At 45.8% G+C, this 24,318-nt stretch overlaps 2 protein-coding genes across 2 annotated transcripts in view; both read right to left on the bottom strand.

Annotated features, from left to right (window-relative positions):
• Positions 1–38: 38 nt before the first annotated feature.
• Positions 39–6,860, bottom strand: LOC134164037 (malignant fibrous histiocytoma-amplified sequence 1 homolog). The gene is given in 11 exon segments (XM_062619396.1): positions 39–212; positions 214–304; positions 419–648; positions 1,182–1,439; positions 2,602–3,077; positions 3,181–3,287; positions 3,290–3,370; positions 4,401–4,429; positions 4,431–4,585; positions 5,007–5,298; positions 5,971–6,860. Coding segments are annotated over 11 exon segments (2,697 nt in total). The 3' UTR covers positions 39–124.
• A 3,531-nt stretch (positions 6,861–10,391) lies between these two features.
• PHRF1 (PHD and ring finger domains 1) overlaps positions 10,392–24,318 on the bottom strand; it is a 29,202-nt gene continuing 15,275 nt past the window's right edge. Inside the window, exons 9-18 of the mRNA XM_062619131.1 lie at positions 23,256–23,490; positions 22,753–22,892; positions 21,748–21,935; positions 20,913–21,032; positions 19,135–19,295; positions 15,480–18,287; positions 14,619–14,770; positions 13,830–14,090; positions 12,577–12,705; positions 10,392–11,386 (exon numbers count right to left, since the gene is read on the bottom strand). Of these exons, the coding sequence (XP_062475115.1) occupies positions 11,219–11,386; positions 12,577–12,705; positions 13,830–14,090; positions 14,619–14,770; positions 15,480–18,287; positions 19,135–19,295; positions 20,913–21,032; positions 21,748–21,935; positions 22,753–22,892; positions 23,256–23,490 (4,362 nt within the window). The 3' untranslated portion in view covers positions 10,392–11,218. The remainder of the gene's footprint in view (positions 11,387–12,576; positions 12,706–13,829; positions 14,091–14,618; positions 14,771–15,479; positions 18,288–19,134; positions 19,296–20,912; positions 21,033–21,747; positions 21,936–22,752; positions 22,893–23,255; positions 23,491–24,318) is intronic.

Below are 24,318 nucleotides of genomic sequence, written 5' to 3' on the forward strand. Positions count from 1 at the left end.
GTGAAGCACCCAGAGCTCGGCTCTGAGGCGCAGAGGTGGTGGTACCTCAAGGAGGAGTGTGGTAACCAGAGCACTGCCAAAAGAGGGGGTGTCCCCTGCCCGGGCTGGAAGCGGCTGCACGCCCTCATTTCAGGAGGGAAGGGAGGACGAGTCTGGCCATCAGTGTTGGAGCCTGGTCAAGGGGAGGTGGCAGCCTTCTTACCTGATGGTTGGATGCTGCTGTTCCCGAAGGTGGTGGTCCTGTAGCTTGTCACAAAATAGTGAGCAGAGGGCTGCACTGGGGGCTGCTCCAGCTGCCTGGGCACTGTGGGAATGGGGGGGGGACATGACCAACACCTCAGGTCCATCAAACCCACAGCCTTCATCCCACCATGTCCTGAGCACTGTTGTGATGCAAAGCCAGGGCCATTGGGCTCACCTTTAGGCAAGGGCAGCTCTGCGCCAAAGCAGTTCCCACATGTCCCACAGGATTTTACATCTTCCTTCACCCTATGGAGGAAAAGGCCCTGAGAGGAAGGAGCAGCAGGAGCTGCCCTCAGCACTGCCCATGGAAGACAATGCCAGGCAATGGAAGAGGCTTCCCTCTTTCTGCCCTGACTGGTGGTCCCACCATTTTTGGGGACAGCTGCCACCTGAGCTCCTTCAGTTCTTCATGAGCCAGGAGACATGTGGGCACCTAGCCAGAGCTGTCATGTTGCGCCTGAGCCCCAGTCTCGAGGTTTTCCCCTTCCCTTCCATGCTCAAATTGCCCACACAAGTGTTTGCTCACACCAAATTGGACATGAACTTCTGTGGTCAGGACAAGGGCACCGTCGTGCCCAGTTGATTTCACGGCTGATTTCACAATGTGGCTTTTAGAAGCTGACCAGCCCCAGCAGCACTGCGGTAGCAACCACCCGGCCCCTTGGTGGGACACAGTGTGCCAGTCAAAGACGCAGCATGAAGTCAAAGCCACGCTGTAAGAGCTCCCCAGCTCGGATGGCCCCTTTTGCTGACCACTTGCAGACCCAGCCTGGGACTGCTGGGAGCTCATGGGGAAGGGTGACTGATTTGCTGCAAAAGAAGACTGAAAACTTGACTTTCCACTTCCCTGTGATACTTTGAGAGGAATCTGACCAGGTTGCATGGAGAACAAATAAATCTTTCCTTAAACTGCTGGTGGGCCCTGGCTGGATTAGGACGTGTGGCAGGGCTTTCTGGGACACTCTGTCCAGAGAGATGGAGGTGGCAGCGGGGAGCTGCGGGGGTGCATGCATTTGGGAGTCATGAAATAAGGATCCTTACCTACCCTTCCTGCTGGCTTTCTGCACCGAAGTGCCAGGCAGCTGCAGGCTCTCTGGTTCTTCTCTTTGATCAGCAGAGGTTTGCTATTGCACACAAGCAGGCAGGTTGCCTTGGCCACCCAGCGTGTGGAGTAGGAGCAAGCTTTCACCTGGAACCTACAAGGAGATTGCCCACAGCTTTCACCAGCCTCCTCCCTGCTTCTCTCACACTGGGAGAAAGCGCGGCTTTCAATGTGGGCTTGAAAATGTAAACCCAGTGTCAGCAAAGACAGGGGCAGACACCAAATGCCCCACCAAAAGCTCGAGCAGCAGGAACAGCCTCTTAAGCCACGAGCTGCTTCCTTCTGTCATGGTTATGTCTGGGACAGAGCTGAAGTTCTGCCTGGTAGCGAGTACAGTGCCATGCTTTGGCTTTAGCCTGAGAATAATGTCGATACACCACCAGTGTTTTAGCTGTTGCTGAGCAGTGCTTGCCCTAACCAGGGCCTTTTCCGCTCCTCACACCACCCTGCCACCGGGGGGGCTGGGGGTGCACAAGAAGCTGGGAAGGGACAGGACAGCTGACCCGGACTGGCCAAAGGGATATTTTCTACCACAGAAAGTGATGTTCAGCATATACACTAGGGGGAAAGCTGGCTGGGGAGCTGCTGCCTGGGAACAGGCTGGGCATCGGTTGGTGGGTGGTGAGATATGGTTTATCAATCGTTTGCATCACTTGGGTTTCATTTGTCTCTCTTTGTGTTATTTTCCTTTTTGTTACATTTGGGTTGTTTCAAATTTTACTTCCATTATTAAACTGTTCTTATCTCAGCCCTCGAGTTTACTTACTTTCACCCCTGCGATCATCTCCCCCATCCCTGTGGGGGGAAGTGACTGAGCAGCTGTGCAGTGCTCAATACCCAGCTGGGGTTAAACCTCGACCCCACCAGATAAAACCCTGGGCACAAGTCAAGAACCACACAAGAACAGGAGACCTTCCAGAAACTGTCTCAGCACATGCAGGAACTGGAGCGGGTGGGTCTGGGAGACCTCTGACTTGCTGGGTGGGCACAGACCAGCCAAACCCACTCCAGATGAAAGGTGAACCAGAAGGAGCGTGGTCCTTGTTCACATTCAGGCAGTGAATATTGAAATGGTTCACTGAGGGCGTCACACGTCATGGCAGAGCTGAGAAGCTGCCCTGGTCTCCTGGGTTCCAGCCTCATTCCTCAGCTGATGCAGTCTCAACAGCCAAGGGCTTGCTGACAATCCTACTGGCGCTGTGCTGAGCAAACCCTGACCCATGCAACCTCGCAGAGGGCTGGAAACCACTGCTTACCTCTGGAAGAAACCCTCACGTATTTCGGGTGAGAAGTAGGCACGGATGTGGAGGTCCTCGCGGCCATCTCCTCCCCAGACCTCAGAGACCTCTTCGGTCTGGTTCAGATAGGTCGGGAACAAGTACCAGGACTCGCCTTGGCCCCATGGCTTCCCGGGTACAAACTCACTGGCTTGTGGGTTGAGCACCTCACTGTGCCTCACTTCCAGGCAGAGCCCGAAGTGCTCCAGGAGGCTGAAGATCTTCCTCCTCCCTCTGTGGGGCCTGTGTCCCATGATTTCCTCAAAGACGTCCTGCATCCCTTCCAAACAGAGCTGGTGCCTCACCAAAGCACACACGGCCCGGTGGCACAGCATCGCCTTTGACTTGAAGTTCCACACCCAGCTGGACCTGTCTCTGACGGTGGCCTGTTCCCCAGTCAGTGTGTCCGTGGAGATGCTCTTGAGCTGCTGGACAAGGCAGTACCTCACAAGGAGCTGGGTGGGAAGAGAAGGAGAGAAGAGGCAGCAATGAGAGGAGCCCAGCAGAGGTGCAGAGCATGGGCCCTGCAAAGAAGATGGGCCTGATCCCCACACTCACTTTGAACATAGTTATTAGGAAGGTGGGCTGGAGAAAAACAGTGCTTTCCAGGTGCTGGATTTGCTCAAACCACACAACAAGCCCGATGCAGTGGAGGAACCTCAAGAGTCCTAGAGGAGCTCTCTGCCCAGGTTGGCCAGGTGTTCGCACTGCTAGAGTCTGCTGAGCAGGTACTGGAGGTCCATCATGCCTAGAGGGAGATGTGGCAGCTCAGCACACATCTCTTGAGTACCAGCATTCCAAGGCAGATGCTTTAGAGAGCCAACAAACACCCGTGGTACCCAGCATCACACATGCCAGCCCAGGAAGCATCTGGGACCAGTGCTGTAGTCTATGATGCTTTGCCTATCCTCAGCTGTATCACTGCCACATCCTCAGCTGTGTCACTGCCGCATCCTCAGCTGTGTCACTGCCACCCTGCAGCTGCCATGGTCTTGCCTTACCTCAGTGGTGCCAGCAGCCTGCAAGGACCTCAATAGAGCATCTGAAAAATGAGGCTAGTAGTGGTTGTTTCATTATTTGGGAGGGCAGGTTTGTTTCCAGCTGGAAAAACCTCAGATTGTCATTCAGTCATGCAGTGAGACAGGCAACAAACCCTGGCTTATCTCCTCAACAGAAAACTATTTGCTCCCCTTCCTCTAATCATACAGTGGCCAGGGGAGCCAGAGATGACACAAGGCACTGGTGATATTCATACCCGCTTTAGGTACATAAGCAAGGAGCTGGGGCTGTCTGCTAGACTTGCTAAGCCACAGGGGACATGGGGAAGGAGCTAGAAAGAGGCAGGGGCCATTAAATAAAGCTGGCAGGATGTAGGTTTGGGAACCACTCAGAAGCATTAAAGCCATGGAGCTCCTTCCTGCCATTTTTTTAATTGCTTATACAGGGCACAGGGGAAAAAGAATGTTACTGGAAACAGGCAACCCAGGCAATGTGTCCAGCTCAGGATGCCTCCAGCTGCAGGCTGGTAGATGTTGGCAGATCCTCCTGGTGAAGACACACTTGGCCTTTTCCTATGCTTTTCCCCTGCCTTGGGGGCAGATGCTTGGAATGACAGAGACAAGTAGCAATTAATGGCCCAGCAATAACACTGCAAGGTCTTCAGGAGTGACCCAATCCCACATGAGCTGGGCCAGAGGGTGCAGCAAGCACTGGGGACCCTGTCCCTGACGCAGGACAGCAGGTGCAGGAAGGTTGCAGTGTGCTGATGGACCACTCACCTTGGTCTGCCATCTCCTCGCAGTGCAGTATCTACAATGGCAGCTTCCACCTGCTCGTAGATGGGCAGCAGCACTCGGACGACCTCGGGGAAGACCTTCTCATTCTTCGTATGGTCCAGAACAGTGGCCTCGAGCTTTTCGGTATCATGGTGATCTGTGCAGTTGACAGCCACTAGATTCAACATCTGGAAGAGAGAAAGCGCGTATCTGCCAAAAGCACATCCAGAGGAGTCTTTTAGCCTGTGAGCTGACGGAGGGACCAATTGCAAAGGAGGTCACCAAGGATGAACACACTGCTGGCTCAGCTTTGGAGGGTGCTTCCTTCACACCTTTGCTCTGCAGCAGTTCCCAGAAAACCACCTGGGGGTGGTAAATACCCCTCATACTCCTCCTCAGGCACTTGTTACAAGCCACAGGAGAAGATGCCCATCACCAAGTAAGGGTAAGCATCCAGCAGGTCACAGCCAAGAGTTACCATGTCCACCCCAGCCCCAGGGAGTGGCTGCAGTAGCAGTCTGATGCATTAGCACTGGGTCACTATCACCAGTAACACACTGGCTGCCAGAGACAACAGAAAGCAAGGAGCCACCATAATCTCAGCCCTACGGTTAGCATGCAGCTTTCCATCTCCTTCAGCCTCTCCCACTGTTCCACGTAAAACTCGGGCTCCTCACTGCCCTCCAGGTGTTTGATGAAGTGAGCGAGGCTGCTTTTTCCCTCTGCCTGCATCGCTGCAATCTTGGCCATGACGTTGCGCCTCTTCTCCTCCACCTCTTCCTCCCGGCAGCAGTCCACATGGGCTCCCACAGGAAGCACCACCAAGTTTGGGATGCGCATGGACAGGTTGTTGATCCAGAAACCAACAAGCTCCTTGAAAGCCTTGTCGTTAGTTTGGTATCTGGGGAGGAAGAGAGAGGCAATTCACGTCTAACCCTCTGCACCTCCAACCAGCATCCACCAGGCACAAGCCTGACCAGGCACCCTGTGCTGCCCCAGAAGGCTTACTGGAGAAGAGCTCAGACCTCCTAAGCCGTATGCAAGCTCATCCTTAAGTTTCCCATCAATAAGCTAAGGCAGTTAAAGCTATGGGTGCAGCAGAGTCTGTCCCTGCTATGGATAGGAGCATCCTACTGTAGCACAAAGCCCAAGCCTGATAACTCCCTCCACATTCAGGGAGCACCACAAGATATAAGATGGCAGGGGGTTGGAACCAGATGATCTTAAGGTCCTTTCCAACCCTAACTATTCTGTGATTCTGTGATTCTATGGCTTGTAGAGGTATTTCCAAGGCAGAAAGCAAAGCCATTTAGATGAGGATCAATTGTCACATAAGGACTTAATGCTCATCTAACTTCTCAAAACAGAGGACTTCAGTAAGGTGATGACACAGCTAGTGGCTTAATTGAAAGAGTGATCTGCAGAAAGGGAAGGGAGAGCTGGCTACTCCAGCAGTGAGAAGACCAGCACAGAGGTCCAATGTAAGTGGTGTGAACTCATACAGGGGAAAACTTCCCCAGCCCCTTTTTTCTTCTCCTGCTCCACTTTGAATCCAAACCAGCTCAGCACTTACATATGGAGACTGATGACAAGGATGACAAGTGCCTGTGGGGTGATGAACATGTGGTGAGCCATGTAGTACTCCAGCTGGCCAGCAAGGTCCCAGAAGAGAAACATGAAGTCCTCAATCCGGAACTCGCTGATCTCTGTCCCAACTGTTTGTTCTTCCCAGGGCACCAGTTTGGTTTGCCCCTGCTTCAGGCTTCTGCAGATGGTGGACTTCCCCGCCAGCGAGGCCCTCAGCAACATGGTCTTGACTCTCTTGTCCTCCTGCTCCAAACAGTGTTGAAGCTGGTTAAAGTAGTTCTGGATCTGCTGTATGCCACCAGCCCACACTTCACTGGACAGCTCCCAGGGAGGATTCCCGTTGGCCTTGAATGTTTTCAGGGATCACCCCTGGAAGAGCTCCTTGGGGAGCGGGTGAAGGGCATTACCCTGCACGTGGAGCTCCTGTAAGTGTGCCAGCTGCAGGACAGGCTGGGGGAAGGTCCGGGACAAGTTGTTGGAGATGTTGGGGTACAGGAGGCTGCCTTGACAAGCTGCCAGGTCCCTGGGGAGGGCACTGAGACAGCTGTTGTTGAGCCGCAAGTGTTTAAGCCTGGGGGGATGGGAGAAAACCTCCTCTGGGATGAGCCGGGTTTGGTTCTGATTCAGCTCGAGCTTCCCTAAACAGAGCAGGCTCTGGATTTCATTGGGAAAGTCCACAGTCTCATTGCTGGACAGTATCAGCTTCTTCAGGTTGCAAAGCTTAGAAGTGCTGGTGATGCTCCTGAGCTTGTTCCTGCTGAGGTAAAGACTCTCCAGGATGGGATTGCTCAGTACTGCTGGAGGTGGCACACGCAGCCTCTGGGTAGAGAGAGTCATTTTAGGCAAACCATCCTCCTTCTCCTGAGCTGGATGCATGGGACAGGAAAGGTGGTTAGGAGAGACTTTCACCCTTTGGATTGCAGACTGATTTTTCCCTTGAGCTCTGTGCAACATTGGGATTGTTTTGGCCAGCAAGAAAAAGCAGAGACAAAACAGAGGAGCTGCTTGAGCAGCTCCTGTGTCCTCTCAAGAGGGGATCCAAAGCCAAGGCACAAGAATCTTGGCTGGGCCTGAAGACCCAGGGAGAAACAGCACCCACCAAACAAAGTGTCAGGTTAACAGCTTTGCTCTCAGTAAAGCAGCACAAGAGCTCCAGCCACAGACGCGTGTACCCCAAACCCAGCAGGTTTCCGATGCCAGCACGGGACGAGCTGACGTCAGGAGGAGAGCTGCTCTCCAGATAACTCCTCCAGCCTGCCCTCTGCTCTTCACCACAGCCAGGGAGAGGAGTTGAGGCCAGGGATAGTGATTTCACACACTTCCTCTCTCACATCCTCTTCCTGCTCCAGATGCATGCTGCAATTCCCCACAGAGATGCTCCCGGCCCCAGGAGACCAGGGGAGTAACACAGGACAGCATGCCCCCACAGGATGGGGTGCACAAGAAGGGACCCAGTGATGGCTAAGGGCATCCCCAAAAAGGAGGGTGTTTAGAGTAGAGAGGTTTGCAAGAGAGAAAAGTGACGGAGGGATGTGGATCAGACGGTACTAGGACAAAACATGGTCAGCTTTGCTTTCCTCTCACTAGTTTCACTTCCTCACCAGATCATGGCATCGCCTTGTGCAAGGCAGCTGGCTCAGGACCCACTTGTCACTAGTTCTCAGCATCACCACCCAAACCTGGTTCATGCAATGAGCCCAGCAGGAATTAAGCTTTCACCCTCTCCCAAACACCCCGTCTCTCCTCCAGCACCACCAAAACCAAGCCCAAGGGCTCCCACCACTGCTCTGAACCAGAATAGCAAAGAGCTGGGGCAGCTACAGGCTCTGGGCTGGGTCATGGCCCTGCAGCTGGATCTTCCAGGTCCCTCAGCCTTCCCCATTCATCATCTCATTTTGTTCCCCACCTCCCCAAGCTCTACCCAGGAACCCCACCCCCTCTTTTCTCCATCCATCCTCAGAGCAGCTTCCAACACCCCAAGCACCTCTGGCCAGATACCAGGGCCATGGGTATGTCCCAGAAGCAGCTCTGGAGGTCAAGACAAAGATGGTGGCAGAGTAGCTCCCAAGTTAACTTCTTACAGCAGCGTCCCTGCTTTTGCTAAAGGAGATTTTGGTGTTACCACTGTTGCTGAGGAGGGAAAGGAGACTGACAGGAGGTTATGCTACTGCTGAACTACTGCATGTGTTGAATAAGTAAGATTTCTTCCCTTCAATCAGTGGCAGCACATGATCCAAGAGGGTCAACCAGAAAGAAAAAAAACAAAAGCCAGAATGCAAGTATACAGTATACTAGAAAAAAAATGGTTTACAGAACATAGTGAAAGAAGCATTTTTAGGTATTCTCTTTAGGTATTTTAGGTATTTTACTTAGGTATTTTAGGCAGTTTCTCATTGTAATCTGCCCCTTGGGAAAGGCAATTTGATGGATTTGTTTTTAATGGTAGGCCGAGTGGAAGAACCAGTGTTCTTGTAACTTGAGGCAAAAGCACGTGCAGAAGGCAGTTTTCAGCTTCACTGCTTTTCCAGGTAACTGAACAGTCCATACAGTACATGCACTTCTTTCTGGCAACAGATTATAGATATGTATCAGATATATAATATAGCTACCTCTTATGTTTATTACTAACTCAAGAGTTTAAAGCAGTGAATCAGCCTTAGGAACAGAACAGACAGACACTGTCTTCCTGGTGAACAGTGTAGTTGCTTCTATTATTTGGTCAAGCTTTGTCACATCACCTACACTCAACAAAGGCAGCTTACTCCAGAACTGCTGCCCTGATGCATGCAAAGGTGTCCCACTTCAGATCACGTGCATTCATGGATAGATCACATTCTCTTATTCTTGTGCCACCAGTGCAGTAGAGTTTCTGAACTTCATTTTGTCAAGGAGTCTGTCAGCAGTGTTTGTATCCACAACCCCCCACCCATTTACTAGGTATATACTCCAGCTACAAGTTTAGCTTTAAAGCTTCTCTCCCAACTTCTTTTGCAGTCTTAGTGAGCCTTTGCTCCAAAATCTTCTGAGAAAGCCCGAAGTTATCAATCCCTTGAAGTCCCTACAGGCTGCACTTTCATACAAGAAGCAAAATAGAGCTGAGGATGCTCAGGGCTCATCCATAAATGCTTCTGGAGGATGGTGAATGATGGGAGTCCTTTGCCAATCCAGACAGTACTGGCATATGAGTTTGGTTTGTTTCAAAAGACAGTCATCAGCTACTTGGAACCACAACCAAAATTACAGTATGAGACCAAAAAATCTTGTGATTGAAATAAAAGTTCACTGAAAAGTCTGGAGTGCCAACAAGGGACCAAAGCCTGTCCTGGGCCCAGCAGTAGCAGTCATTTTTCTCCTTCCTGGTAGCTGGTGCAGTGCTGTGTTTTTCACTTTCAGCCTGGGAACAATGCTGATAACATACCGATGTTTTTAGTTGTTGCTCAGTGGTGCTTACCCCAATCAAGGACTTTTCAGTCTCTCATGCTCTGCCAGAAGGCCAGATCACTGCTCAGGTCAGACTGGGTGAGCAATTACATTGTGCATCACTGCCGGTTATTGTTTACTTTTCCTCTTTCAACTTCATATTCTCCCCCCTTGTTATTTCCCTTAACATTATTATTATTGGTGGCAGCAGCAGTGATTTCTGTTATACCTTAGTTACTGGACTGTTCTTATCTCAACCCGTGGGAGTTACATTCTTTCAATTCTCCTCCCTGGGGAGTAGGGGGAGCAAGAAGGGGGGAAGTCAGTGAGCAGCTGCATGGTTCTGAGTCACAGTAACAAAGGTCTACACGTCCTGCTATCTGTGAGTTTTCCTACACTCAGCAGGGAAAAAAAAAGAAACCCCCAAACCTGCAGTTATTTGATTTATAAAACTTATTCCAGAGAGCCTGTTTTCTTTGAAAAGAAGCAGCAAGATATCCTCAAAGTGAGCAGTTTCCAAGTGCACTCACATAACCTATGCTGCTGCCACCTGGTCCAACAGGTCACATACATTTCTCACTGAATAGAGAACTAGTTTCCAATTTGTAAGTTACTGTTTCTCGCTTCAGCTTCCCCATTAAATGTCTTCTCCCTAACACAGATACAGAATGATGCTTTTTGTCAGGTGCAGGGGGTGTCGCTATTTCAGTCATGTACACAGATCACTTAAAGACTGATTGCTCTGCAGTACCTATAGACAAGGAGTGATTTTAAAGCAAGCAAGATGAGGTCAGTATGTGTCTGCTGGACTCCTTTGCTTCTTGACAAGAAAACCAGTCCTCCTGCAGGGGAGGAGGAACAGCTACTTATCCCGTTCAATCCTCTTCTAGAAACACGGTACTCCTCATGCAAGAGCCAAGTGTGGCAGTTTATACAGAGTAGCCATGGCAAGAGGCAGCTGTAAGACAAAAAAAATGACACCCGCTATAGGACTAAAACCATTCAAAATAACTTTATAAATTCTCTCACATTTCTGCTTTGTACATCAGTTCAACCTCATCCCTTCAGCCTGCTACTGAAAATTCACAATGCTTGCTGTTTATTTTTCTCCTGAAAGGCATACACAAAACCAGCCATCAGTGCATTATTTACAGAAGTGCAATGCAGTCTCCCACCCCGAAACTCAACTTTTCACTAACAAGATGCTTCCAACAGAACGTAAATAAACACCACGGCTTGAGCAGTGTTTCTGAAGTCAGTTTATAAAGGTTAACTCATTTCCGCAATCCCCAAGTGACAGAGCGAGTAAAGCTTCGCTCACCATCAAACAGGGCTAAAAATACAACATTTCAAGTATTAAATCAGAAGTTTCTAAAGACAATCCGTATTTCGATAAATAAACACAAGGAAACAGTATACAGCTCTCAATATACTGTATATGAAAAGTGGTGTCCAGATTCAAACTTCTAGCAAGACAGGTACACAGCCTAAAAATGTGATCAAAGTAACCCTGAAAACTGTAGCAATCCAGGAGTCCCAAACATTAATCTCTTCTGTGTTCCCCCTGGAATTACTCTTGCTGGTCTGAGACATTTGATTGTTACTTAGTTCTACAACTGTAGGTAATCAAGAAAAAAAAAAAACAACAAAAAACCCAACCCCAAACCCGAGTTCATTCCCACATGGAAACAATTCAGAAGAAGGTTCCACAAGTAAGTCTTATTATGATCTTGCTTCTCTGCACTTTGTTTTCAATGAGATGCAACTGCAGAGCTATTATGCTCTCTGGCATAGTGTTCGCAGCCAGAGTAACTTCAGTCCAAGCTTGTGCTGGCTGTGGCTTGCTCTAAGTTTTCCACATCCTGTGTATCGTCACCATCAGATTTCTTATGTTTCCTCATATGTTTGTATTTTTCCACATATGCCTTCACCAGGTTAGCCACCTTCATAGGGTTGATCTCTCCACTTTTGCTGTGGCAGATCTACGAGGGATCAGAAAAGGCACTAGGTCAATTAGGGCAGTAATACAGCATTACAGCAGTTCAGGCAGGCAACAGACAAATGATAGAGAAGCCCTAAGCTTCCGAGGGGAATCGATTCCTGCATGGGCCCTCAAGTCTCATGGCAGAATACACAAAGCAAAAAACTTGATGAGGGTAAGAGTAGTATTTGACTTTAAGCATTCAAAATATGGCCCAGTTTATCTACTGAGCACCAACTGAATGAATGAAGCAGCATCTCTGAAAGGAGATTTATTTTTACTACAAGCTCTTCTGCCCAGCCAGTTTTACACAATCCATGGAAACCAAGGAAGTGTTGATTTTCAACTTGTCTGATGGTTTTGAGGAAGTGATGCTTAGATTAAAAGAATCTGTCAGTTTTAAGGGCTCATTTTGAGATACGGGGGAAAGAGAACAGACCCTACAGAGAACTTAACCAGTGTTCAGAAATAAGTTCACAGTGACTTCAGCAGCAATTGGTGTTGCACAGCTCTCCTACAAACCACATTTGAAGCTCATATGGGTCATGTAGAAGATGCAAAATTGCAGCCACTATCTCAGTAATTTTGATTTATGATGGAATTTCTCAGTGATAGCAGAAATGCACAGCAGCGTATCATTTAACTGCCTTGGCCACAGCAGCATTACTTGCTCTCACAAGACAACATTTACCTGCTGATCAGGTTCTTTTTAGCCACGATCTGGTCAGCACTAAGATTTGAGACAAAAGTCAACATCAGCCAAATCACAAGGCCCTCTTCCAAAGTTCAGGGACACAACACACGTTCAAGGAATTAATGCACATAGTATTTTCTCACTTTATCAAAACAGCTTGATGATACTGACCTAAGTTCTTAATGAGAGAGATCTGACCATTCTCACCCAAGGAACGTACCATTTAACATTTCAGCTCGGCCAGTTTAAGCTTAGCAACATTCCAGACCACTGAAAACACGATCTTCTAAAAAGGAAGAGTCTGACAGCTCTGATCAATAGCACTATTCAGCCCCGCTAAAAAGCAACTATCGCATTACCACAAGACTGCAGAGTATGAGTCCAAAGATGTGCTACTCAGTTACAGCATTTTATTGTTGAAACTGGCAAATGCAATTTTAAGTGCGTTTATTGAACGATCTGCACAGCTCCTCCTCTCCATTTCACGGTCACCTTACCTTTTGTACTGCTTTTCGAAGAATGCTCTTGTACTCCTCCTTTGTAATCTCCCTCTTCTGGTAAAAAGGTTTAATAGCAAGTTTCACTTCCTCCACAGCCCTTTCCTGCATGTGAAGCTTCTTCATATACTGCACAGTAAAGAGAAGTTTATTAACTTGTGCTACCTTGGGAATGGTTTCTGAACTTATTTTTCTTAGAAATGCTCCAACAGTGGAAATACTCATTTCACGGTTTCAATGACCCAAGTAAGAGCTAGCCTCAAATGATTTCCCTTCCTGCAAATTGCAGTCTTGAAACAAGTATTAATTCATGCTACAAGGAACCCTTGTTTTACGTAACATTTATTCCATGCCTTAGAGAATGTGCTTTAAAGTGACTACAGCGCCCACTTACTAATTTTGGTCTCCTCCTTCCCTTCCAATAGCTGTGAAGTAAACATATATCCATCAAGAGGCATCAGATTCTAAAAGCAGCAAGACATAGCTGAGAATATAAAGATGCAGGTAGCTCTAAAAGCATCCTGAAAACTACAGAGTTGCCTATAAATTAAGGATTACAGATGACATCAGAACATATTCCACCAAGAGAAGTTCATAAAAACTGCTGCTCATAAATGGAGGTTCAGTGGGAAAAGTATCTTACTGTTTTCTGGTAGAAAGTAAAGTAGTTGGCCAAGAAAGTTTTTGGTTTTGTGTTAACATCCACTATGCTTAAGCAGATGCTCTCTACAGCAAACCCAAAACTTAGCAGCAAGTGACTACTACTGCAAAGTCTCCAAAGTATTTTACTATAGTTACACTTTCAGTGCTGATAAGTAGCAAGATACAGTCCTACCTCCCTGTAGGACTGTTTTGAGAATTCACAGTAATTTCAAAGCTGGAAGGGAAAGGAGAAAACCAGGTGTCTGAGAAAAATCTGGACATTCTGACTTCTGGAAATGTCCCTTCCAAACATTCATGCAAGAAAGTTTCTGAACTTTCTGAATTTTAGATGCTTTAATCCCTCTCTGTCTTATTGTGATGAAGCAGTAGAAAGTGGAATCATCAAATGGAATAAATCCCAAAAGAAATCAAAGAAAGGATTGCCTGCAACTACTGGGTTAGCAGTCAGTCACCAAAACCAACGGTGACGAGAGGTTCTCGGAAAACAGAACACAAAAAAAAAGCTAACACACCCCCCCCCCCCAACTTTAAAAGCTCAAACAAACAGCTCATTAATGCTATGCATTTGCCACTTGGTAGCATTCACTCACTTCCTCATTTTTTGTTTTATCCACTGGAGGTTTGGGTGCGTTGATATCTTCTTCTGCATTTCCAACAGAAGCAGCTTGGATTCCTGGTTCAGATGCAGTTGCTAGGCTGCCTGGCTCTGGAGTCAGGCTCTGTCCCGCCATGCAGACAAGCGCTGGGAGACTACCTTGCATGATAAATTGAACTGTGGGCTGGCTGACAGGGGCATAAGGGGGAAGGCTGGAGGGCAGAGGTGGAGTCAAAGGTGTATTCTGACAGTACACCTGTGAAACAGATATAATTCTGTAAATGCTTGTACTTACAAGACAGAGCATCATGAGACCATGATTTTCAGAGCACCTTTTATCCACTGAGATAAGTAATTACTAGCTTAAATCAGGGAGGCTAACATCCTAGGTCTCTGTGCACCAGGAGCTAACACCAGCCCCACTCACCTTTTACACCTTGTGGACAGCACAGTCTGATGGCAAGGACCAATGCCACCAGGCCAATTTTTACAGCCTGATCACAATTCAGGGAGAAGCTCACAGCCTCTCAAACAGCACCACCTTTTCACAAGTTACCAGTGAAAACAGAAGCTGCATGTATACTGCAGAATTAAATAAAATGTGCTTATTCAACAGTAAGGACCACCTGAGAGACTGAATGATGGCTGAGGTGTATGGGCTATATGAAATGTACCACATGCAGAGGAAGGCGAACTCTGCCATGAGAGGAGGGTGTTGCACAACGAGGGCACAGATGAGGTGGGATGCCTTCCATGACGCTTGGGTGCTGGAATAGGAACCAACCTGAGAGGAATCTAGATCAGGAAACATAGGCTCAGGAATCATATAATTGGTTGGAGGAGGCTCATTTAACTGCACCTGATTTAATGTTTGGTTCAAGTCCTCTGCTTTCCAGGCCCCTTCTTTTGCTCGCTGAAGTTTGTAAAATGGCATCCCTAGGTTCCCAAGAGAAGGAAAGGAAAACATTTGAGAACATCTAAGAATAAAATAAACAGGTCAAATATTTAAAGCCACTTATATTTTAAACAATTAAAATAAAAAGGATCTAACAACAAAGCTAGCTATAGAAGGGTTTTGTTTAGCACTCATCAATGTTTTAAAGCTTCCAACAGAGGACTTGTCATTCTTGAGGCAATTGCTTTTTCCTGGGTTTCTGTATAAGTAACCAATGAGAAACACAAAAGCATTTCTGTCAGCGTATGTAGCAGAGGGTCCCAAGACAAGCTGTTTCTTGCAGCTTTGGTTTAGCAGAGCTCAGAGGAGCAAGCTACAGAGATCTGTCATGTTCCTCAGTTCCCAGAAACCTTCATAAATTCTGAAGGCAAAACCACCACTCCAGTTACCTGCAGAAAGGGTGGAACATGGGCTGCCACTTCAGAGATCTGGCTGCAATAGGCACATAGCCAAACAAGCTGCTGTTGGCTCACTGAGATGTGCTGACTGCATGACCTCTCCAATTCACTAACACAACTCACCTCATGATTTCAGCAAGTGCAAAATGCTAGCTCTTGAGACTGGAAACCACAGGAACACCTAAGCTCACATGACAGAGCTGTTACACTACAACCAGGTTTAGCTAGGAAACTTAAGGCACTGAAACCCTTCAACTTCAGCTGCTGTTTGTTTTCCTAATGAGAGACTTACTTGGAGCTTTTCCAGCAGACAACGTGCTGCCTTCTTCCTCTTGAAGATTCCAGGTAACTCTTTTCACTGGTGCTTTTGATTTCAATGCAGGACCCTGAGGCACCACTTCCAATTCAGGCTTAGTGAAATTACCAGTTTTCTCATTTGACACAAGGCACTCATCTTTAAGCTCCCTCACACAATCTGTTAGTTTGCTTTTGGACGGGCTTTGAATTGGTGCAGCCTCAGCTGGAGCATGTATGATAACTTCCTTCTTTGGGGGTGGTTCCATCAGAGATGGACATAATGCAGTATTTTCTATTTTAACTGTAATCTCAAGGTTTGCATTGTTACAGCTACCAAGTACTCCTGGATCACTGCTACTCATTAATTCTGTTTCAGCAAAAGAATCCACATTGCCAACTGGAACACAAATGTTTGTGATCTCTGGCACAGGGAATGCAGTTTCATGGGTCACTTCCTGACAGATGGGCTCTACCTTTATAATTTCTTGGACCTCTCTGAGTTGAACTGGGGTCTCAGCTTGTACTTCCTCAAGTTTGACATTTGGTTGGATGGTTATGGAAAGCTCTTCCAGTACTAGCTCCTCCTTTGGCTCTTGTTTGAAGGAATGGGGTTGCTCCAGACACCTGGACACATTTTCAACTGGAGGTTTTTGATCCTTTTCTGGTGGAGGAGGAAGTGATGTCTCTTTTGATTTGTGTTTTCTCTCTTTGGAATGTGATCTTGATCGTGGTCTTTTTTCCTTTGATTTGCTGCTTTTGTGCTCCCGAGATCGAGATGTAGACCGAGACCTCCATTTTCTCCTCTCCCGAGACCTGGATCTTGATCTCTTTCTGTCCCTTGACCTCATGCTACTATCTTTATCATACCTCTCATGGCTTTTGTCTCTTCTGTGTTTCCGCCTTTTAGGCCTCTCAATGCTATTCGATCGGGAACGTTCCCTCCGTCTTGATCTTGATCGAGACCGTCTTTTCTTTTTCCTATTTTCATGAAACTCAGAAGTACTTCCAGGACTACCTGAACGTGACCTAGATTTTCTTCTTTCCCTAGACCAAGAAGTTTTTGCCTTTTTATCCTTGGTTTTATCCTTCATTTTCTTTTTCTTAGATCGTTCGTGACTGCTAGAACGGTCCGTAGAAGACCTCCTGCTCTTGGGTTTTGGTGTTTGTGTTTTGCTGCACTCTTCTCCACCTGACCAAGAGGCAGATCTGGAGCTTCGGTCCCTTGAGTGTGCCCTATCCCTAGACCCTGATTGGGATCTCCTACGCTCTTTGACAAGTGCCTTTTTCCTTTTTAACTTCTTCTTGCTTTGGGAGCTGGAATTTGAACAGGATCTGGAACGTGACCGCCTCTCTGTCTGTTCTACCTTTTGGACATTCTGTTGCTCATCATTCTTTGAGGGACTATCTGGTTCTACTTTCACATTAATATTAGGTCTAACCAATTCTTCAGCATTAAAGAATACATTAGGGCCCTCTCTCCTTTCCCCTTTCAAACACTCTGCATTAGAAATTTGCTTAAGAGCAGACGAAGTGCAAGGACTGCTTAGAAAGTCTTCCTCATCCATACTGTCCCGCTCCTCTGTATCAGAGATCGGTTCTACAATCCTGCTTTCTGCTGTCACGTCATCATGAGACTCTGTGTTACTAGATGGTACATCAAAGTCAGCCCCGGATCCAAACACATTTTCTACCATGTAAGGGGTGAAACGACGGACAGTTTGAAACGTTTGAACTTTGGGATTTTCAATAGAAATAGTCCTGGTAATATTAGTTAGTGGAATCCCTGAGCCAAGCCTTTCAGGACTGCTGCTTGCTGAACTCGAGTCTGATCCTGTTGGCTCAAAGGGATCATATATCTCACTTTTGACCTGCTTTTTCTTAACTGAGAAAAGATGCAAAGGATTCTCTTTCTGTTGCACTTTGTCATCCACAGGACGGAATGTGTTACAAAATCCTGGGTTAGAAAGTCTGCTGGGATGCCCTGCGTTTCCAGGAATATTGATTTTAAAACTCTCAAAAGAGCTTGGGCCTTTGCTCCTTGAAGTGCCCAGCAGCAATGAACTACCATGAGTATGAGTACCTGTATTGGTACAAAAAGAAAACCCACTTGTACGCGTTTGTTGATGATATTCCTTGGCAGTTGACTTCTGAATTTCCACCTTGCTACCCTTTCCTGGCTGATTAGTGCTCTCTTTGCCAGTCAGCTGGGTTATACAGGAGCTGGGGATGTCACAGCTTTGGCTTCCTGCAGGTTCTGCCTCCACCTGCTTGCTGCTGGTTTCCTTTTTAATCTTTGGTATCCTGGGAAGCTCAAAGATGTCAATTCTCTTGGAAGGTGGCTTTAGTGGCTGCCTCACAGTTACAGCTTTTGAGGCAGAATTCAAATTACAGCTCAGGGGCTCTGAAGATGATGAGTTACTGGCTGCAAAGCTTTTAGAGTTTCCATTACATCTGGGCATTTCATCTAGCCTGGAGCCATGCCTGCTCAGAGCAGCTATGTTTTGAGTCTGAACAGATCTGGGTGTCATTGAATATTCTGATTTTACAGCTGCCTTTTCTGATGTGGCCTGTGCCGAGTTTGCTGCAGGCTCAATCCTGCTCAGTGAGGGTGAAGGCAATGAAAACAAGCTTGAGGAGGAGGAAGAGGAGGAAGGTCTGGTCTGAGTACTCAGCCCTGAGGAAACTGAAGGTCCAGGAGTGGAGCTGCTTGCTGTGGTCCCTGAATGCACTGTACTTGGTTGGGTGCTATGTCCTGAACTATCATCTGCTCTCAAGTCATTCGCCGATTTTCTACGAAGTGGAGCTATGACATACAAGCAAATAATTAAGCTTTTCAGTATGTAACTGAACATTTTCCCACCAACATTAAAAGAAATACTGAGCTAACTATTTTAAGTTCCATTTTAGTTTGCAGACATACCACAGTAATAAGTCAGTCCAACAGTTCTTTCAGTCAGATGTTCAAGGTTTAATGCCAGACCACCTCATCTTTGAGGTAAACATTAATATTTTGGAAATAAATTGTTCTGTAGCTATCACCAGATTTGTGTTTATTATCCTGTAGTCGCTGATTGATAAAAATGACTGCAACAGATGCTGTTACAGGTATTTATTTTAAGAATAAAGCTCTAAGTTTCAATTTGAAGAGATTCTTTCCAAACAATAGCATGCCAAGGGAAGCTTGGAAGCTGGAGATACTAGCACATATTCTAGAGCTCTAATTTTGCAAAGAAACTTCATGCCAAGGTCCTCATGACTGTTTTTCATATCAAAGTACAGTTCACTGGCATGGCAGTAACGCATGACAAACACCACAAAAATTGGGTACTAAGATACCTCTGTTCTACCCAGTCCTCCATTTTTTATAATAAAGCATAAATCTGTAGTTTTCTTCTTTCAAAAGAACTACACTATCTATTAAAGCCAAAATCATCCAGTAACATCTCGGCTCTGCAAGTAAGGGACAAGTAACACTGTTTCAGAGCATACCTTAGAATCTTATTAGCTGGATTACTGCTGACAACCACTGAATCTATCCTACATATTCAAATAAAAGCATCCTTATGTTTGAAACTATGCAGCCTCTAGGACCAGGGCAGACACAGATGAAACAGAGAGGCCAATTGCACTACGAGGTGCCAAACCCTTACCTGCCGCCTTCTTCGCTGTCAGTGAACCATCTCTGTTGATGACCACATCTGAACTACTCATCATGAGAAGGCTCTGTCCAGACAGGATACTTCCCAACAAATCAGGCACAGGGGCAGCTTCTTCTTCTCTTTGTTCAGGACTCACAGCAGGGACACTGTTTCTGCATGTTTCAGAGGGGTTATATTTCCTTTACTCTTACAGCACTTGATCTATTCACACACATTACATTCAAAAGAAACCAAAATCAAGGGCATAAACATATATAAGAGTGGTGCTGATGGCATTGTGTATCAAGGTTAACTTTCCAGTGCATTTAAGATGCATTTCTGAAGCGTAAACCGCTGTTCATCACTTCAGAGATATTTCTGTCCCAGCTGCCCCTCTTACCCCTACCAAATCACAATAACAAGTGTATTCCTCAGGCTTACACCACTATCTAAAAACAACTGATGCAGCTTAAACCAGTGTTTAGCACTAGTCAGAATACACATAGGTGACTACTGGTAGGCCAGCTAAGAGCATGGCATAGGAGGAGTTACACTGAAAAACAACAGCAATGCTCCCACACAGGACAACACAAACACATGGTGTTGGGGTGTGGCTGTTTTGTTTTGTTTTTTTTTTGTTGGGATTTTGGGGGTTGGTTTGTTTGGGTTTAAAAAAAAACAAAAATACCCCAAAACTTCAAAAAGGACCAAGAGCCCCAGCTCTCTGAAGGAGCTGCATTTCATTACTGTATGACAGCAAAGCCAAATTTCCAAACAATGTACACCAAAAACCTGTCACAAGATACAACAGAAAGGCAAATGAGAATGCTAAAAGAACTGGCTGCCCAGCCCAGGCCAGGAAACTCACTGTAAAGCAGGCAAACCAAGCCTATAGAAAAGCTGCATTTCAGCTAAACAGTTCTACCTTCTACACAATGTAGTACTCAGATAATACTATCTTAATCCTGAGAAACCAACCTTGGCCATAAATTAGACGCATTAGAGAGCAGTCATGTAAAACTCTCACATCTTTAACCATTTAAGATGAGCTCCCCCTATTTCTCCTAGTCTTTAATTCCCTCAGCCTTGCAGTTTTCTGATTTGAGTGGTACCTGCCTCAGCCATTTTCCCCATCTCTCTTCTTCCCATCATGCTCTTGCTCCCTGTGTCCTACCCCTCTGCCCTGCATACTTCACCCCATTCCTGAAAACCCACTGTGGCTGTCAGTGGGAGGCACCCAGCAATGCTCCCTTCCCAGCACAGCAAAGTAACTGTTAAATTGCAGGATCAAACAAATTGTTTCTCTCAGTTTTCTGACATTTCCAACAAATGGCAGAGGAATTGGCTGAGGTGGGTATATCCTACATCTCCTCCTCTGAATATGCAATTAGATTTGTAGCCCTCTTAAATAAGCAAGAAGGTTTTTAAAGGTTAATGAGACTGAGGTTTAAAGCATACTAATGGGATTACTAAACAATCCCAATTACTTTGGGATTACTAAACAATCCCAAAACAGAAAGCAAGAAAAGTCAGGTTAGGGCAGAAATGCCAATTTGAAATTGCAGTACAGTAGTTAGAGCTATTATGAAAGACAGAGCATGTGTCCTTCAACATAAAAAAAATGCTGTGGTTATTTATCCATGCATGAGCATGCACATATGCACACACACTCTTTTCAAAATACTCAAAATAAGAAAAGAGTTAAACCAGGATGATCAAACAGCTTGCCCTTTTGTTAGAGTAATTACTTAATTAAGGAAAATAAAATAAGTAACTTGCTGGATTTTTACCTGGGAAGTCCCACTGAAATAGGTCTAGCTACAGGACGGTGAGACCTCAGTGCTGACTGGGAGAGAACTCTCCTTTTGGCACTCAATGGTGAATCTGGATTTGCTGGAGCCTCTTCATTACTGTGGGCAAGATACACACACACAAACTCTGAAACTGTCTGAATGTTTTTCATGCCAAATGGATGAAGTAGATAATACTATTACTTCAGATATGAAGTTAGAGATTGTCATCTATTATCATTAGAAAATATTTGTGCAATATATTTATTTTCTGTGGAAAACTAAATTTCACCAACAATAATTTCAGATGTCCATGCACCCTCCCCTCCACCCTACCCCCTGTCCCCTAAAACCCAAAGCTTAAGGATGACACAAACTATGGTATAGTAAGATTCCTCCTGAATTTAAACCGTCTGGAAAAGTGAAGACGAGAAAAGGAGAAACGTGGAGGATTCCACAGGTCCATTTAATTCTATGTGAAGTCACTTTTTATTGTATACCAAATACACTAGCTATGTTCATTTAAAATAAATAAATAGAAACTGACCAATTAGGATCTGACTCCTTTAAATTCTAGCCTTTGAATAACCCCACAGATCTTGTTAAAGGTTTTCAAGAGGATTATTATTTCGGCAAACCTCTTTAAAGGCAGCTGATTCTTTAAAAGCTCAGAAACTCAGCCAAGAAGAAAAGAACAGGACAACATGTTGCTATGAGCTGTGTATCCAAAGCTGTCTTCAGATGCAAGATCTACACTCTGCAGAAAGTCATGTGTACAAACAACCCAACATTTGTGAAATATTAGGTCCCCAACCATAATCCAGAGGTATCTTACCTTTCATAAGGATCCAGTTCGTATGGATCCCCAAACACAGATAGAGAAGCTGCACCGATATCTGCTCTCATCAGGCCAAGTGAGGGCTCTGCTGGTTTGGACATGGAAGGAAGTGAGGCCCCACGCACAGGTTTACTAAGACCAAGAGTTCTTGCAATACGGGAGCGAGTAGTAACCTCATTTTTCACCTGCACAGATAAAAAGATCAGGTTATTTGCATGCTCAAGCAGGTATGTACCCTGTTATTAAAGCCCCAGATTCTTCACTTAAGGCAAATACAGTCATCAGGTTACTACCGTTGGTAGCAGCAGCAGTGTGCATTTACTGTCTATATTTGTTTTAAAGCATTTATGAAACTTCTAACTATGGCCTGTATGTCACTTCAAACAGAGACTGCACGTCTCTGTTTAAGTGACCAGGTAAGCTTCTAAAAAAATCTTTAATAATGTAATTCAAAATTGTTAACTCCTTATTAAAAACTGGAGGGACAATTCTGGCTGTAGGATGTAAACTCTAATTAAGGTAGCGGAGGACAAAAGCAAAGCTGGTGCAGAGCATTCAGTATAGTTCATGCAAGAACATTATCCACAACTGAAAGAGATTTTGAAAGCCCTTACAGTCGATTAACTGGGTTTGCAACAACACAAACATCCACAGCCTATTGAAAAGAAGAGGTGGTGGCAATGCTAATTTAGCTTGCATCAGTACCAAGTAAACACTATAGCTGAATGGCAAGGCATAATACAAAGCCTGCAGGATGTGCTTTTACAGTGTGATCCTTGCAGGTAACAAGATTTGTCAGCAAACTCAGCAGGCCTGCCTGAAGTTGCAATTCACTTCCATGTACAGCACCTTTCTCCAGCACACTGGACACGTCCTGCACATACTCCCCACCAGTTAGCAGCTACCATTACAAACCAATTATTTTTTTCCACTGAATCCCCCATTATAGTGTTTTTACAGATAGTTGAAAAATGGCAGATGCTGACATTGGCAGAAACTCACACGTGATCTTATTCTCATCTTTTTCCCCCTTCTCTTCTTTATGGGAATCTTGCGTCTCTTCAGCTGTGCCCCTGAACTCTTCTTCCCAGCAGAAGATTTTGTCTGAGTTCTTTTTTTGCCTCTTACTCTCTTCCTCCTACCTGATGGGACAAAAGACAACCAAGTACCTGGCTAAGTGCTGGCACTGCATTTTTACCCTGTATTCCTCTTTTCACCTTCCCATGGCATTCAAAGCAGCTCACAGAGTCCTACAGTGTGTTGCAATAGTTTAAAACAGCAGACCAGAAAAAGTGAAATCATTACGATTTACCCAAAAGCAACCATCAAGACACTTCTGGGAAGACGTGGGATGAGAAAGAAGAAAATACATGTGGTATACGTCTGTAGCTGCAGAGGTCTGGCAGTATACAGCTCATCTAGAGTATTTTGTGTGATTCAAGCTCATCTACCCAAAGATTTTATTACTGCAGATGGGAATCCCAGAAGGTGTCCAATGCCCTTACCTGTTTTTCTTTTCTGCCTAGTAGAGGTTGGTGTAGGAGCCGGTGCAGGAGCTGATGCAGGAGCCGGTGCAGGAGCCAGTACAGGAATCAGTGTAGAGAATGGTGCAGGGAGTGGATCAGGAACCGGTGGAGGGAGCGGTGTAACAGGACGCTCATACATGGCTGTGTTTATGCCTGAAATAACTGCTTCAATTGTTTCATCCAGAAGAGAGGGCATGAGGTACGCTGGCACATTCTGCGTGGGGGATTGGAAGTTATATGATACAGGTATTTAAAGGTCAGCAACAAGTTAGTCATAAAAGCATTCAATGAAAAAAAAATAAAAAAAGGATTTGAGATTCAAATGAGAAGCACTTTTGCCACCAAGCTGCCAGTTAAGCAATTATGTCACCTTTCTCACCTATTGACTACAATATTACAGACAACATGGGCTCAGATTTAAACAGGGGCAATTTAGGTTAAATATAAGAAAGAAATTCTTTACTCTGAGAGTAGTAAGGCACTGGAACCGCCCAAGGAGGTTGTGAATGCTCCATCCCTGGCAGTGTTCAAGGCCAGGTTGAACAGAGCCTTGAGCAATCTGGTCTAGCGGGAGGTGTCACTGCCCATGGAAGGGGAGCTGAAACTAGATGATCTTAAGGTCCTCTCCAACCTGAATCATTCTAGGATACTGTGACTGTTTTCTAGAAGGAATTTTCTAGAATTTTCCTTAAGTCAGATCCTACTCTTCCTTTCAAAAGTTGTAGAGTTTCACATGTTTCTACCAAATTCAATAGCAGCATGAATAAAGAACCAATCAACACTACTAGTCACATGAAGGTTATTTACAGGCTCTGCTTCCACACTAAATCATCATGTGCTCCTCTGCAATTTAAAGCCTTTTATATTTATGCAAGTGATGAGTAGAGTGCTTTGGCTAAAGACAGAGGGCACAGCAGGCTGGAGATCCCAAAGTTTGAAACTGCTTGTAGTATACTAGTTACCTAAAGGACTGTAATTATCCCTGCCAAAAGAAACATCCAGAAACAGCTGCAGAAATTTTCAGTGAAATCAAGTAGTAAAG

This window comes from Pezoporus occidentalis, unplaced genomic scaffold (assembly GCF_034315485.1).
Source record: "Pezoporus occidentalis ecotype Australia unplaced genomic scaffold, CSIRO_AGI_Poc_V1 ctg21, whole genome shotgun sequence".
Classification (NCBI taxonomy): domain Eukaryota; kingdom Metazoa; phylum Chordata; class Aves; order Psittaciformes; family Psittacidae; genus Pezoporus; species Pezoporus occidentalis.